The 17,129-nt window shown below is 51.8% G+C and overlaps 1 protein-coding gene across 6 annotated transcripts in view; it reads right to left on the reverse strand.

Annotated features, from left to right (window-relative positions):
• Nucleotides 1-16,828, reverse strand: part of TPCN1 (two pore segment channel 1) — a 59,594-nt gene extending 42,766 nt beyond the window's left edge. For 3 of the 6 annotated variants that reach the window (XM_059139449.1, XM_059139448.1, XM_059139450.1), the window contains exons 1-2: nt 16,649-16,828; nt 13,677-13,910 (exon numbers count right to left, since the gene is read on the reverse strand). In XM_059139449.1, the coding sequence (XP_058995432.1) occupies nt 13,677-13,910; nt 16,649-16,811 (397 nt within the window). In that variant the 5' untranslated portion in view covers nt 16,812-16,828. Of the gene's footprint in view, nt 1-13,676; nt 13,914-16,648 lie in introns of all 6 variants that reach the window. The other 3 variants (XM_059139451.1, XM_059139453.1, XM_059139452.1) reach the window with 3 other exon arrangements.
• Between the last annotated feature and the right edge of the window lie 301 nt (nt 16,829-17,129).

A 17,129-nucleotide genomic window follows, 5' to 3' on the forward strand; every position in this document is an offset into this window, starting at 1 on the left:
CTGCTTGAAGTAAACGCTCCCTATAGTGTGCCCGGGACAAGGTGGTCAAGGAAGCGAACTTTCTTCCATTTACCATTTAAGACACTATCAAAACCAGCTAACAACTCCTTAAGAGGAAGTCAGGGATTTAATAAGAGGAAGAGCATGTTAGAGCTCTCCATCCAGAGTCCTTAAATGGCCTACTCAGGGTTCAGGAAGGGGAAACATCGCCACTTTGTTGAAAATGAAACCCTGACACTTTGTTACTATTTACTGAGTTGGTCCTAGGCCATGTTACATGGAATTTCCCACTTAATCTTTATGTTAACCCTGAATGGACGTATTCTTATCCCCATTTTACAGATGTAGAAACTGAGGCTCAGCTCCTCACCGGAGCTTATGCAGCTACCAGCCGAGGACCCCGGAATTTCAACCCCATCCTTCTCTGTAGACTAACAGCCTTTGAAGAAGCGACAGAAGGTTGGAGAGTGCCAGCAGACAACATCGCCCACACAACACACACCCACATCTCTAACGACCTGAGAGTTCTCCCAAGCCACCGGTCTGCAGACTTGGAGTCTCTAGGCACCCTGGGCCGGCATCTGAGCTCCCCATCAAAAACAGCACAAAATAACCTGCAACACGAGCACACGGGCCAAAGGGCCCAGAGGCCGAATGGGCTCTCGTACTGAACAAATCTGGGCCCTGTCGAGGCGACCAGACCAGCCCCGGGATGCGCCGTAAAAACCGCGATTGCCAACGACAAGGCCAGCCAGCCAAGTGTGAACAGCCGAGCCGGCAAGAAGAGGGCACCCTCGGGAGTCACAGAGAGGAGACACATCACGCTTGTCGACGACCACCCACAAGTGAGAGCCAACACATCCGGCAGCTTGGAGGGGCTCCAAGCCATTAGCCAGCACTGAGCACCACCACTCTGCCCAAGCTGATTTTCAGCAAGAGCTAAAGGAATTTTAAAAAAAAAAATTTTTTTTTTTAAATAAATACCCAATCCAACAAAAAGAGAGATTACAGCAGGAGAAAAAAAGGCAGCCTACCAATGGCAGGGTGGTGGGGTGCAGGGTGGGAAGGTGGGAGCTGAACACCCCAGGCCACCACGGCTATTATGGGACAGGTGTGGGCTCCCGGAGAAGTGCGAAGTGCTAGAACCATCCAAAAAGTCAGCTCTTCTCAGGGGCAGCAAGGACCAGGCCCTGCCTGGACTATTTCTGACCCATCACATGTGTATGAGTCTTCTTGTCACCACAGATGGCTGCCGGAACTGGCTACGCTGTGACCCACAGAGTCACTTGGGGCCCTGGATATTCTGTGAACCCGGTGAGTCACTCCCAAACACATTACTTCACATCTGTTTATGAAGTGCTCCGGCTATGAGTAGAAAAGTCACGGTCTCTACCTTTGCAAAACTTGTACCACCAGAAAGAGGTACATCCGTGCCCCATATCAACACCCAAAACAGCAGCGCCTACCCAGACATTACATCGAGGGGGGCACAGTGCCTTCCTGCCCTGTCCAACCCAGCCACCCTGAATGGGCATCACAGAGACACTGGAAAGACACCCACAAACAGGCTGAACCCTGATTGAAAGGAACTTGGTTTATAAAACCCAACTCGATACCAGATGAACTCGGGCGTATAAATCACGACGTGAAGACGCTTTGTCAAACTCAGCCCTCTTGCCCGTATTTTAAATTATCTACTTCACCAAAATTCCACTTTCTTACAACCTTTAGGAACGCACCATGGTGCAAAGCAAACCTCGATCCAGCCCATAAGACATCAATCAGATCTATCGCACGCAGGTGCTGGGGAGGGAAGGGGCCTCTGTGCCTGGAGAGCAGAGAAGGAGGCACAGATGGCGTAGAGAGTGCGAGGGTGTGGACGGGCAGCCACTACCCTAACTGGTTTGGGAGGCCTGGGGAAGGCTGGGTAGAAGAAAAGGACAAAGGTCTTTAGCTGGAGAAAGTTGGGGTAGGGCTAGATCAAAAGCAGGTGACAGCAGCCCATGGCGACACTGGTACTGAAAGTGGTTTAAATGAGAAAACAAGGAAGCCTGAGCGGCTCAGTTGGTTAAGCATCTGCCTTCAGCTCAGGTCGTGATCCTGGAGTCTCGGGATTGAGTCCCGCACTGGGCTCCCAGCCACGGGGAGTCTGCTTGTCCCTCTGACCCTCTCCCCTCTCATGCTTTCTCTTACCCTTTCTCTCCCTCAAATAAATAAACAAAATCTTGGGGTGCCTGGGTGGCTCGGGGGGTTAAGCCTCTGCCTTCAGCTCAGGTCATGATCTCACGGTCCTGGGATGGAGCCCCGCATCAGGTTCTCTGCTCAGCAGGGAGCCTGCTTCCCCCTCTCCCTCTGCCTGCCCCTCTGCCTACTTGTGATCTCTTTCTCTGTCAAATAAATAAATAAAACCTTTAATAAATAAATAAATAAAATCTCAAAAAAATAAATGAGAAAACAAATGAGATTATGTGAGTGGTGCCACGTTTTAAGACTTCTGATTATGGATTCAGTCAGCACCGAGTGTAACTGAGAAGAAATTTCTCATGGCCTGCAAAGTACCAGGACCCCTGCCAGGGCCTCAGAGCAAGGCAAGGAAGGTGGGTCAGAGTACTTGGTTTCAAAGGGCTTCATCTTACACTTGATCCGAGAACTTGGCCTAACCTTCACCATGGGAGTGGGAGGAAGCTTACAGTTTCCTTGTCTACACTCTGAGGTTAGTGAAACTTTTCAAGGCCACTGGAGACTGAGCAGAGATGCGGTCCTGCCGGGCAAGGCCCGAGAGCAGAGGTGGCAGGGTCTGGGATTAAGGCTTGCCACACACCAGTCTGCCCGAACGCCCACCCTCAGGGACGGAACGAACGGGCCCCACTCAGCTTCACCTTCCGCACCTCCAACTGCCCATTTGCAAAATGGGGATGCGCGTCGTTACTTCACAAGGCCTGCAGGCGTAAACCAACTGAAACATGACTGCACACAGCTTCTCCTTCAGTAAGCCAGTGTCACAGCGCTTGCTGCCGCTAACAGAAGAGTAAGGACAGTGGCTCGGGGGAAGACAGACTTTAAGGCAGCATAAAGGGCACGGATTGGCAGCTACTGGATTCACTGCTGGACCTGGGAGTAGGAGCGGAGCCCACAGAGCACTCGTGGGAGGTGTCTACGAGGATCGGTCCAGAAGTCACCACGCCTTCACCTAGGAGAATCCCCAAACATAACTGAGGCTTTCATGGAAATACAAAACCCCTAAATCACGCCTTCTAAAACAAGAATGAAAAGATATTAGGGCTGCAATATTATGCTTTGTGCTTGCTTTTACAGCTCATATATATATATATATATTTTTTTAAATTATACTTTAAATATATTTAAACAAATATAAATATATTAAAATGTATTTTTTTTTAATGTGCAATCCAAATACCCCAGCTGTATTCACTTCCTCGGTACATGAAGGGTGGCTACAAGGACAGACTCCGACTCCTCTTTTCCCCACGGAGGGGAAATGCACCCCGTGAAGGCTTTATCATTTGGGACGACAGACAAAGTTAGATGTAGCTTCCCGGCTGAGCCGACTGAGAACTTCCTGATCAACCCTCGATTACAATGGATTGTTCAGGCGCTGTGTCAGCGCGCAGGAACAAAGCAGAAACTTATCTGCCGGATGCAGTCGGAGGCCATGCTTTTTTAGATCAGGAGAGTAGGTCCTTTCTGATCCTAAGGGCTTGGCGCGGTGGGACTAGGAAAGGCATGGTGGGCCCGGGCACAGCGGAACAGACTCATCCCAACCTCGCTCTTCTTTTCCTGACCCCTTTCCCCGTGTTGGACGCAGTCCCTGATGTGTCTAGGAGGCACTGCCCTACTCCCCAGGCCAGGTGAGCCTGTGCGAGTACTCCTCAGTTCTGTATGGCCCAGATGTTTCCTGAGGGCCCAGCACGAGGCAGGCAGGGAGCTGAGCTCCAAGGCTGTGTGCAGGACCCAGCCCTGGGGAGGGCCAGAGCCTGGTCAGGAAGGACAGAAAAATGCCAATCCTGGCTCCTGCTGCTACAGGACACTCTGGGAGTTTCCTCTCCACCCACCTCCCAATGTCCAGGGAGAAAAGTCATTCCTATTCAGGGCTCATCCACCTCAGGGTTTCTAAGGAAGAGCATCATGGTGGCTGGGGAAGGCAGCCAGAGTTGGCAAGGGTCACAGGGGAGATGCTGCTCTGTCATCACGTCACTTTCTGGCCCAGACAGACACAGAAGCTCCCTTGCCCTCCTCGACCAAGTTCAAACTCCTGCTATTGGCATTCTAGGCCCTCCAGAAAATAGGTCTGCCTGCTTTGTTCCTAATAATGGCTTGCATCCACCAAGGGCTCCTTCTGGTGTAAAGACCTCCTTCTGGAGGCCAACCAGACCATCGGTCCTTCACAAGCCATACATCTGACTGTAAACCAGGCACCACATGGATGGTCTGCGGTATGCCACCTTGTTTAACCCACGACAGTAAAGGCAGAGCAGATTCACACTCAGCTGGCTTGACCCTCGAGCGCGTACTCTCAACCACCCCTGGTGCCGTCCCCACCAGCACTGTCCCCGCCAGAATTTACTCCAAAGGCAACAAACTCAAATGCCTACAGGCCCCCGGCGGGTAACAACCAGGAGAAGCTGGAGTGTGTGAGACCACGGGTGCTACGTGCTCATCCCGTGATCAAGCTTCGGGCCTGCGCAGTGAAGCCGCTTCTGAAAACACTGTTTGGGCAGAACAAAACAGGTCCACCAGGTCCCCGGGCCACCACACCCGGCTCCAAACACTCCTTGCAGGGCGGCCTGCATGAATTCTCAAACACTTCCCGGAAACATGACCGTGTCACTCTCCTGCTGAGAGCACCCTCTCGGGCTTCACCGTCCCCTGGGATTAGGTCCCAGCTCCTTGGCCTGGCCCCAAGGGCAGAGGGCGACGGAACCTTCAAGATCAGAAGCCAGTGTGTCTCCTCCCAACCTTTAACCCAAGCACCCCCCACACCCACCCACTCGACACCTCCAGGCCTCTGCCCCCCTGGTCCCTTCCTCCGGGACAATCTTCACTCCCTGCGCATTTCCTGAAAGACTCCGCCCACTCAAACACAGTCTCTCTAGAGCTTCTGCTTCTGTCACTCCAGCCCCAAATCAGAAAGCCGGACTCCGCCTGCCCCATATCCCACCTCCCCTGCCTTCCTTCTTCTCCTGACCTCCAAATCGCTTCCACGGCTATAATACACACTGCAAAAGGAACGCGCTTTGTACTCATTTGCCTGGAGGCCAACCAGACCATCGGTCCTTCACAAGCCATACATCTGACTCTTTCCTTCCAACCTCCATAGTGGCTGTTCTATGTTCTTCAGAAATAACGCGCCCACCAGCTGAAAAGCTCTACTTCGTTTTTCAGTTGACAAGAAGGCAGTGATTGTTAACATAAGAAGAATTAGGAGACGGATACTAGCTATTAGACTATTACTTTTTTTGATTTCTAAGCTTGAATGTTCTACATCTCAAAGTAAAAGCCCCCCCAAAAAAAGTCCCAGCCAGCTTGGTTCAAATAGCTAAGAACAAAGAGGAGAATCTTTAAGTTGGACAGAATGCAGATGAGACGAATGGGAAGTGGGTCCTCCAGCAGTCACAGAAATCGCAACCCAGAGGAAGGAAAGGATAAACAGAAAAGGAAGACAAAGGCGTTTGTGGGAGATGCTCCTGCCTGTTCTGTGCTCTCATCCTTCCGTGCCCAAGGCACACCTATCCCCCAGCTCCGGCCTCCAGGCCACAGATGGATGAAATCTGGTCTTCCTCTGGGCAAATTATGTGGAAGCAGAGAGAAAAACCTCCCGGCCAGTTCCAAGTCCCACTGAATGCCACCCAAAGGTCAAGAACATCTTATGGGCCACAGTTCCTTGGTCAGCTGTATACTGTTTTCTGACTTTGAGGTGGCTGGTTCTGAACAGAAAGCCGAGGCTGACTTGGTGGGCTCTCGCTCAGCGGTCATAAAGCAGCAGCCCACTGACCAGATTTTATTTGGTCGGCTGTGTTTAAGAAATGAGAACTGTTGGGGCGCCTGGGTGGCTCAGTGGATTGGGCCGCTGCCTTCGGCTCGGGTCATGGTCTCAGGGTCCTGGGATCGAGTCCCGCGTCGGGCTCTCTGCTCAGCGGGGAGCCTGCTTCCCTCTCTCTCTCTCTCTGGCTGCCTCTCTGTCTACTTGTGATTTCTCTCTGTCAAATAAATAAATCTTTAAAAAAAAAAAAAAAAAGAAATGAGAACTGTTACTGACACTTAAAAGTCAGAAGACTTCTGATTAAAAGTGTAGCTGTTTTTTTCTTTTAAGATTTTTTTATTTATTTGTCAGAGAGAGAGAGAGAAAGGGAGAGAGCACAAGCAGATGGAATAACAGGCAGAGGCAGAGAGAGAAGCAGGCTCCCCGCTGAGCAAGGAGCCTGATGCAGGACTTGATCCCAGAACCCTGGGATCGTGACCTGAGCCGAAGGCAGTGGCTTAACCCACTGAGCCACCCAAACGCCCCTAAAAGTGTAGGTTTTGACTTCTCCTGATGCCATGGAAAATCTGGTAACGACCAGCCTGTGGGCCTACACAGCAGCAGGTGCCAGAGTGAAGGAAGGGGCAGCAGGAGCGGCAGCACCAGGAAGCAATGGCCCAGGCCCGCCAGGCCCCAGCACCTACGCTACAGGTTCAGTTCCGCTGAACCAGATCTTCTCAAGTGGTTCGAAGAGAGGGAAGTGCGTGCATTTCCAGCGAAATAAGTCCTTCCCACAAAGCACAAACAAGGCAAAAGGGGTCCTCGGTGCCCAAGGCAGCCCAAACACCCATGACCTAACTCAGTTATCCAGTCCAAGGACATCCTCCAGGAGGGCCCAGATGTGGGGGTCGCCTATCCCAGGAACCACTGACCTCAGGGGGTCACCCACCTCAGGGCCCCCAGCCAGCCTTCTGAGCGTCATGCCACATTCCCAAGCTGGTGTTCCTTCGTTCTTTTCTCTTCTCCAATCTGGACTCCTCCAAGTTCTCATGTTCAGCCCCACCACCATGAAGGAAAGTTGAGCCCAATGCCTGTGTGAAGGAAGAAATGAGGAAGGGCTTGTGTGGCGGAGAGAGCCGGAGTTTTCTACTGGGGGGAGTCGTGGGTGTCCTTTGTGGTCTGGTTTTTCACTTGCCCATGTTTCCTGGTTCCTCTGTGAGGATCCAACTGTTTGTACAATGACACCCCATTGGCTTGGATATTTTTACACTATGAAAAGGAGCTCTAGGTATGGAACTCCAATTTAGAAGAATGCGCCTCGTAGGAAAAAGTTAAAAAAAAAAAAAGAGAGAGAGAGAGAGAGGGAAAGCGACGTCCTTTTGGAAAAGAAAATTGAGCCTAAAATTCTCCCTCTTCCCACAGAGTTTACCTCTTGGCATGTGGCACTTGAGGTAAGGGCCAGAGTCTGGGGTTAGAAGACCTAAGTCGATGCCATGGCACTTCCTGGCTGCGTGACCTTGGGGAAGTTTCCAACCTCCCAGAGCATCAGTTTCCTCACCTGTCGGACAGGGATCCTGAAGGTGCCAGCAACGCACATCCACTGGAAGCATCCAAAGAGAGCACCAGCATGAGCAAAGAGCCTCTGAACACTGCTGGGCACACGGTAGGGGCATTGCACCCGAGAGCCTTGATCTTTATCATGTAAGACCTTACTTGGCTTGGATTGACCAGGAGAGAAGGGAAGGAGTGAAAAAATGTCCAAATCAGGGAATTTGCCCCAGCAAAGGGATAAGAATGGAGAGCCACCCCGTGGGCTTTCTGAACAGCAAGGTGGGATGGAGTCAGTCTGGGAACCGCCATCAGCGTTGGGGGTTCCCCTCAAGAGCCTGGGTTTCCCCCCTGGGCCACCCTTCGAGGCAGCCTCAGGGAGGACGCGGCCATCAGGAGCCCCCAGAGACGCACTGCTGTGAGCCATCAAGGCCCTCCCAGGTTCCCTCCCTGACTTGGAAGCTGAGAAGCCAGCTGCTCTGGCTGCCGGAGCACTCCGGAGCAAACGCGAGGCGATGGGGAGAGAACAGGGCAGCCCGTGCTCCAGCCTGCACCCAGCTGCCATGACTGCCATTTCGCCGTGGCGGTGTCCTGTGTGTGGAGGGGAGAGATGGCATTTCATGGCAGGGGGGCCCGAGGCAACAGACAGGATCCCCTGTGAAGATGTGGAGGGCTGAGGAAGCGAAAGGCTTCAAGTCTGAGTTAGGAGGCTGGAACCCAGCAGGCCGCCTGCTTGCTCATTTTAATGGGTGCCTCCGTGGGCCTGGTGACACCGGCGTTCTGCCTTAGTGAGGCCCGAAGAAAGCCTGGGGAATGACTCTGCGGAGCCAAATGCCCAGGCTCCCTGGGAGGCTATGAAAATCTAATTGCTGTTTGGTTTCCAGCTGCCACGATGCCACTGCTTCCTGGCTCGCCCGTGGCCACCCGTGGGCCAGGAGTGAGAGTGAAGCAGACAGGATTCAGATCCTGGCCTGCATTCAGGACTCCTGCTCCTGTACCATGATGTTCCAAAGCAGCAGCCCAGTCTCCAGACATGACGCCACCACCTATGACTGGCTGAGCATGTCTCATGGGGAGAGCATGCACGTGATCTCACTACCTCCCAGCAACCCTCCTGGGAGAAGCTAGCATGACCCCACTCTACAGATGAGGAGACTGAGGCTTATAGAGGCAAAGATCCCTGTGTAGCTCGGGCTGGCACCCTGGAGCTTGACTCTAGAGCCCGCATGCTGAACCAGTCCCCCATCCAGGCTATCATAAGGAACAAAAGCTATATGAGTCCCTTGGGCAGAGTTCACTCTTTGGCAAGGACATTGGGCAAAAACTACAGCCCCAGATTTCTGCGATGAAGAGTTCACCTGTGGGGTTGGTCATTGGGTGGGCAGCGCCCCTGCTCTTTCCCAGATCATCCTGGCTATTCCTGCCCCAAGGCCAATGGCTCTGGCCCACCTTGACTGAGCCTGGTGCCGACTGCATGAAGACTCTGGCAAAGGAGCCAGGATGTCACATGCTGGCCCCCTATAAGGGGGCAGTCGCCCTCTACATTGCTAGATAGGGAATGAGTGAAGGAATTGCTAGATATGGAATGAGTGAAGGAAGTCCCAACAGCATATCAGGCATCAGGGTGGAGGAGGAAAAGGGGGCTCCTCTTCCCTGTTACCTTAGGCATTATCCCTGCATGGCTTGTCACCTGGAAACCAGGGACCAGGGACCACTGGCACCAGAGTAGCCCCATGACATGAAGTGTCTCAGCTATTCCCCTCGACCCCAATCCTTTTTATACGCAGAGAAAGCACAGAGCGCAGCCCCATCTTAGGCAACTGTTGGACCAAAAGGCAATGAGCAGGCAAAAGCTGAGTGTGTCCAGAACTCCCTTGGAAAATACTTTGTCCTGCCCCCAGCGCTCAGACGCTGTGGCATAGCGGCCGTCTAGACCACTGCTGGGTACGCGGTGCACACCGTGAGCTATTTTGAAACCAGCCTGTCAAGTGCCAGCTCCACTGCCCGTTTTCAAGGTTATTCCTAATTTCCAGGCTTTAAATACCTCTGCTTCTACCTGCCTCCTTTATCAAGTCGACATCTTCTGCCGATGAGTCACTCATTAGCATTTCGGCAGCCACTCTTAGAGCCCAAAGACATCTGAGTCTTGGATAAAATCCATTCTTGCCCACAAAGGGAAAAAAGAAAAAATGATCCCAACCCTCCAGTGTCCTGCCGAGATAACGCCCCAGCACGGAACCCCCTCCTCTCCCGCCCCCGTGCAGGGTCAAAGGTCACAGGCAGCACTGCCAGGTTCCTGCGCACGCGCATGTGAGGAGAGGGCAAGGAGGGTTACAGGCTGAACTGTGTCCCCCGAAACTTCCCATGTTGAAGTTCTAACCCCAGGACCTCAGAATGTGGCTGTATTTTAAAGAGGTGATTGAGGTAAAATGAGGTCCTGTGGCTGGGCCCTCATCCAATCTGACTGGTGTCCTTGTAAAAATGGATGAGGACCCAGACACCCAGACTAAGGGACGAGCATGTGAGGACACAGTCGGAAGGCGGCTGTCTTCAGGGAAAGCAGGGAGGTCTCAGAAAAGAAAACTAACCCTGCTGATACCTTGATCTTGGACTTCCAGCTTCCAAAACTGTCAGAAAATAAACTTGGGTGGCTTAAGCCCCCACTCTGTGCTATATGTCATGGTCGCTCCAGCTGCCATGTCCTCCACAAAGGAGGACACAGGTACAGAGCCGCCAGAAGGCCTGTGACAGCTGCTGGTTGGGCAGGGGCCCAAGCTCGAGCAAGGCTCACACTCTTAGAAAGCTGGCTTGGGTCTCAGTGGTTCATGCCCACATAGCTGCCAGTTCTGCTGTGTGAATTCAGCCAACTCCTTGACACTGCAAGGGTTTATGTTAGCCACAGCCTGGGGGCGACGGTGGCCGCCTCCAGGGCAATCGGCCTTGAGCAGTGAGGCTCCAAGCACTGGTTAGGAGAAGACAAAGGGGGAGATGTCGCCCACTTCTGACCAGGGCCCTGACAGCCACACGCACGAGCCAGCTACAAGGCTCCAGAAACCCAGCGAGGTTTATTTCAACCATGATTTGTTGAGGACCTATATACAGTAGGCATGGAGCTGAGGGATACGAAGATGAATGGAACTCGGGGCGCAGGAGGTAATCAGATGGTTAAACAAGTCATTACCACACAGTCAGCGACTTGTAATCGTGGAAGCCTCATCTAGATACCGAAGCAGAAAAGGGCAGTGAGTAATTAGCTATGTCGGGAAGGGGAGGTTCGGTGAAGCCTTCAAAGAGATGGGATTATCAGCAGGATTCCCAAAACGGAACTGGAAACAAGCAACAACACTAAACAGGAGGCTGGGAAAAACCTTCCAGAGTCGCCCGCAACACAGAGAGGTTTAAGACACAGTAGTTTCGAAAAACTGAAGGCAGTATGACACTGGGGGCTAAGGCTGGAAATGACTCTGCTTCGGCAAGAAGGTGCCAGAACACGCAAGGCCTTGAACACCAGCTAAAGAGCTTGGCCTGTTTCCCATAGGGGACAGTGAGATCCTGGGGAGCTGCAAGCTGTGGAGAGTACTGGGTCCAGTTTTAGACATGCTGCTCAGACAGCAGGGTTGGGGGACGCTGAGTAGAAGATCAATGCCAAATCCAAGCACAAAATAACACACGTCAAACTGCCCTCAGACAGGCCCCACCGTCTTGCCAACAAGACTTTGTGGATTATACATGAGTTCCCAGAGGTCTGAGCAAATGACCTAGTAAGAGGGTGAGAAGGGAAACTGAGGCACCAACACACTGTGCAGAAAGCACAGTTTCTTTGGGCCTTGACGGTTTTATATTTCATTGTTCTTTTTTCCTTTTTTTGTTTTTTTTTTTGAGAGAGAGAGGGAGCATGAGAGGGGGAGGGTCAAAGGGAGAAGCTGACTCCCTGCTGACCAGGCAGCCTGATGTGGGACTTGATCCTGGGACTCCAGGATCATGACCTCAGCCCAAGGCAGTCCCTTAACCAAATGAGACACAGACGCCCCTTTCGTTGTTTTTAACAGCCAAAGAAGCTACCAACTTCACCAAGACAAGAATAGCCTCACTAGAGGCCCATCCAAGGTCGGTTTTATTGTCTACTTGGCCTAATTCCCACTCAAACTCCATCAGTGGTTCAAAATCTGATCTTGACACAGAACTAAGTTGCTCTTCCCACTCTGATCCACAGGGCAGCCAGACACCTGGGCCATCAGCTCTGGTGCTGTGGAAGGACTTAAAAGAGGCACCCAGATAATGACCAGGATTCCAATTTAGAATCTTGAGCCCGACTACTTCCAGAATGACCCACACCCTTAGTATGTCAACCGCCTAACCCTGCAGTCCATTCCTTTGTTGGCCATGGACCTGGCCACCCTCCACACTAGGGAGTATCCTACTTTGAAGCTGAGACTGGGGGGGGGGGGGGGGGAGAGAACCTGGGTGCCCCAGTCGGTTGAGCATCCAACTCATAACATAAAACATAAAAAAAAAAAAAAGGAAAAGCAGCAGTAGCAGCAGCAGCTAAGACTAGGTCACATTCATTTACATCACTTTCTTCAAAACACCTTTACACAGTGGTGTGGGGGTGGACGGCAGAGGGGCATTATTGCTTACTAGCTGTGTGACCTTGGACATGTTACCCAACCTTTCTGAAGCTGCTCCTTCCTCTGTGATATGGGAAATAACAGTAATTTTATCTTGAGGTTCTGTGACAAGATTAGTATACGTAAATGCTAATGGCTAGTGCTTGCATTTATTAAGGGCTCCTGATGGAACAGGAGGAGGAGCAGGAGAGCAGGAGAGCAAAAAAGGGAGGAGGGGGAGGCGAGTCCAACAGTCCTGGGTTCAAATTGATGCTCAACCACGTGCTTGGCTGTGTGACCTTGGGCATGTCATTTTACCTCTCTGACTCATGGTTTCCTCCTCTGTCAAACAAGGATAATACTGCCTACCCTGCAAAAGGATCTTAGTTAAGATAACAGATAGGAAAGAGCCTCATACTTAGCCCGCCAGCTCTAGGGCATTTAAGACGCCAGCCTGAAATCAGAGACACTGATTTCTCGGCCCTGAATGGAGCTTAGGGAAGAATCTGATTTCTATTCCAATTTCCCTGGACCACCCAGCCGCACCACTCTAAGTGGGGTGAACATGCTGAAGCAAGGAGAGGCCAGTTTATAGGGAACCAGCACTCCCACCCCCAGGATCACTGCTGTTCTTCAACACTTCCAAGGGAAGGCTGCAGAGTTCCCTGCGACTGAGCAGTGTTCTCTCCGGACAAAGGAGACGGGAGAGCCAGGCTCGTGGACTGGAGGAGAGCAGTACCCCTCTGTGCTGGCTCAGGAGCACCGCCAGCAGATGCAACATCCATTTGGTGAGAAGATCCTAAAGCAGGAGTCCCTGACATCTTAGGACCCTCCACAAAATGAAAGTTATTTTAAATTCTCCTGGACCCAGTGGCTCCAGGACAAGGACCAGAAAGCTTTTTAAGGTCTCTCCTTGTGCCAGAAACACAATTAAAATGTAAAAAATTTAAAGCTCACCTCTCTTAGGGTCACTTTGTACTCAGCTCTGGTTTAAGAGGAAGACAAAGCAAAACCCCAAACCCTCAAATCAATGTATCACGACCAATGCTTGCCGCAGCCCCCACCCCCGCCACCCTGTCCTGGGCAATGCAGGGACTGAGCTCAGCGTGGAGAAGCAGTCATCTCTGCTTTCCTGCCAACGGTTTCAGGTTGGGCAGAGGAGGCTGGTGTTGAAATCTGTTTCTTTTTTTAACATGGAATGGGGCAGGGAAGCTAGCCAAAGAGCAGATTTGCCCAAGGTCCTCACCAAGCATCCACAAGCCAGGGTATTTCAAGTGCAAGGGAGGTAAGGCCCTGAGGGAGGCAAAAGCCCCGGGAAGGTCAGCCTAGGCAGTCCCTGGAAGCATCCCTAAGCTAGGACTAGTCTAGGACTAGCTAGATTAGGACTCCATGGTCTCCCAGTAGTGTGTGTCAGAACTCAGGGGTCAGACATGGGGTCAGGCATTAGCATACACGCATCTACTACCAGGCCACCAAGCCCACAACTCACCCCCTGAAACAGAAAAGCTGTGCCCCGTCCCCAGTGCACCCCACAGTCTTACTTCTGCTAGGCACCTCTTCTTGGCCCAGGCCGTTGGAGGGAGCTAGTGGGCCACCGCCACCCTCATCCAAGGTCAAGATGAGGGGAACGTCGTCATCTAAACTCACGGCCATGCTCTCCTCTCTGGCAGCCCTCAGGATGCGATGTCCAGAGCTTTGAACAGTCTCTGCTTTGAGCTTCCTTTCAAAGCCACTGGCCCAGAGGTGCTCTTCAGAAACTCCTCCATCAGAGGCATCTTCTAGGGGTTGGGGGATAAAAAGAGAAAAACAATTATCAAAATACAACCACTATGGACGACAAAGTTCTGGAATTAGAGAGTAGCAACGGTTGCATAACCATGCAAATGTACCAAAAACTACTGAACTGTACCCTTTAAAATGGTGGATTCTTTACAGTATGTGAATTATATCTTAATGAAGAATATTACAGTAACAGCATTAAAATATGGGAGGAGGAGAGCCTGGGTGGCTCAGTGGGTTAAAGCCTCTGCCTTCCGCTCAGGTCATGATCCCAGGGTCCTGGGATCGAGCCCCACATCTGGCTCTCTGCTCTGCCGGGAGCCTGCTTCCCCACCCTCTCTCTGCCTGCCTTTATGCCTACTTGTGATCTCTCTCTCTGTGTCAAATAAATAAAAAAATAAATTTTTTAAAAATATGGGAGGAGACTCTGTAAAAACAAATACTGAAAATTTACATGTAATAATGTCTGGAGATTGAGATTATGGCTAATATGTTCTACCTCCATCCCTCTTTGTCCTTGTTTATGTGTTTTGTGAGAATTTTAAACATGTAAAAAAAATACAACCATTAAAATAATAGTAGTTCATACTCCATGAACACTTCCTATGTCCTGGGGGTTCTCCTAGCAATTTTTAAGTAAACCTAATTGAAACTTTGTAAGAATAGACAGGATTACTAGCCCCCATTACAGAGTGGGAGACTCTAGGTTCAGAGAGATTTAAGTAACTTGCCCAAAAACCCATAGTTAGAAAGCCCAACTTTGAACGACAGTCTGGTTCCAGATCTGTTATCCCATCAACCACTCTACAATTTCTCCAAGACCTAGCCTTGGTATTTACATAGCACCTAACTCCACTGATTTGTAGGGTTAAGCATGCCAGATCACCTATACATGCCCAGCTCATTCTTATATAGGTATTATTCTCCTAGGTTTTGGTGTTTTAGGAGGAAGAAGAAGAGTATTTTTTAAAATGATGTCCAGAGTCACACAGAAAAAGTGCTCATCCTGAACTCCCAAGTTTAAAGCACTCAGAACTAGCCTGTTACAGTTCCTATTTATACACATTCCCATTTCCGCTGAGTAGGACCAAATGCAAAGTAAAGACTCAGCAGATCTGACAGCAGACCTTTGAACTTGAACCCAGCTGCAGGTTCCTTCCTCAAGCTGAGGCCTTCTGGGCTCAATCAAGTCTGCCTCCGAACTCACCCACTAAAAGGCAACCTGGCAATTTGCATCTTTCACACATCATCAGAGTTAAGTTCCTGTGTGTCTAATATCTTCTTAAAACTAGACAGCAAAAGTGAGCCCCATTCTGTTTGCTAAACCGGTTGCTCTCTGCCCAGCCAACTTCCTGTTAAGACTTCTTTTAAGTTTCCCCCAGGTCTGGGGATTCATTTTACTCTGCAATCCCAATAATGGAGAGACAAAAGAGGAAATCCCAAATGAGACGCTACCATTCGGCTGTCTTAAGAACTACGTGTTTTATTTGTTTTAACTTTTTACCGCAGGTATTTTCAAACATACTCAAAAACAGAATTATGTAAAGGAACTTCCTTGTATCCAACACTCAGCTTTGACAATTAACAAGACCCGTGTTTATTCTACAGGAGAGAGAATCAATCAACCTTCTCATCTTATTGAGAAGAGGGTTCTAAATTTTTATCACTGTTATCGTAAGGGCTAGAGGTTTTTCCTTTTACTGTTTCAGTCACGACTTTTTGCCTGCAATGCATGCAGTATCTTAGCTCTGTGGACCTCAACTTGGGTGACTATTCCCCCCACCAGGGGACCTCAACTTGGGTGATTATTCCCCACCAGGGCATACCAGCAACACACACAGAGACATTTTTGATTATCATAACTAGGGGCGGGGGTGCTCTTAGGCAGACGGCAGGGATGCCCCTAAACATCCATCCTACAAGGCACAGGCGACACCTACCACAGTACAGAAATATGTGGCTCAAATGTCAACAGTGCTGCTGTTGAGAAATACTATTTAGCTAATATCCCCACTTCACAGATGAGGAAAATTGGGGCTTAGGGAAGTTAACTTAATCCGCCTTTTACAAGCAGGAAACTAGGAGCCCAGATTTCACCAGGGCAGTCTGAACTCAGTCTGAACGCCCACTTAACCATTTCCCTCTACCTCCTGGCAGAACCAGGCCCCCAGTTTGAAGTCAAGCCCATCATTTTGCAGAGAAGGAAAGAGTGAGGCCCAGAGGGGAGAAGGGACTTGCCCAAGGTCACCCAGTGCAGGACTCCTGAGTCCTAGCCCAGGGCTCCTTCGCCGGACTTTTCTTCTCCCTCTATGGAGGACCCAGAAGGGACGGGTCACCCGCGGGGACAGGTCCCAGGAAAGCGGGCCATCAGCCATGCCTGACCCGGGCACGAGTCTCTGTGGGTGGGGCGCCTCAGGGCGCGGGGGAGCCGAGCAGATGGCGGGGTGGGGTGGGGGACAAGGAATGCGGGCTCCAGCTCCACGTGCTCCCAGCCCTGGTCCGGCCCCCGCGTGGGGGTCGCCCCAGGAAGCCGGGAGGGAGGAGAGCGGGCACCAAGCCCCGGCCCGGGCTGGAGGGAGGAAAAGCGCCGCGATGACTCCCCCGCAGCGGGTCTGGGACCGCCCTGCCCGCCTCCCACTGCCCCGTGCACAACGCAACCCCTCACTCCGCGCCCTCTGACCCCTGACCCCTGCCCTCTCCGTCAGGCCGTCACTCGCACCCCTCGGATTCTTACACGCGCCGCCCCAGCAACCCGGACCGCGCGCCGGGGTCCGCACCGCGAAGCCCAGCCCGCGGGCGCCGCCGCCACCAAAGCCCCGAGCCTGGAGCTGTTGCAACCACCGCAAGCGCCGCCACTTCAGCTGCTGCCAGCACAGCAGCTGCGCCAGCTCTCCCATCCACCGCCTACCGTCCCTTCAACCCTGCCGGCCCCGCCCCATTTCCCCTTTGCCGGGACCTATTGGCTACCTAGGCTGCATGATGAGCCTTGATTGGCCAAGCCTCACGTCCTTCCCCAGTTCTCTCCCGAGGCCGATGCCGGACTCCCTGCCCACCTCCTTGGGAAGGGGCGGGACAAATAAGCTCTGCCCCTTTCCCCGCCTACTCTCCCCGCCTTACTTGTTCAGCCCAACCCAGAGAGAGTCCCGGGTCTTTCAATTGGTGGAGGGTCGGAGAAGCGGTGCTTCTGATTGGTCAGGTCTCAGGAGGTGGGGCCA

Source organism: Mustela lutreola, chromosome 11, assembly GCF_030435805.1.
Source record: "Mustela lutreola isolate mMusLut2 chromosome 11, mMusLut2.pri, whole genome shotgun sequence".
NCBI classification, from domain to species: domain Eukaryota; kingdom Metazoa; phylum Chordata; class Mammalia; order Carnivora; family Mustelidae; genus Mustela; species Mustela lutreola.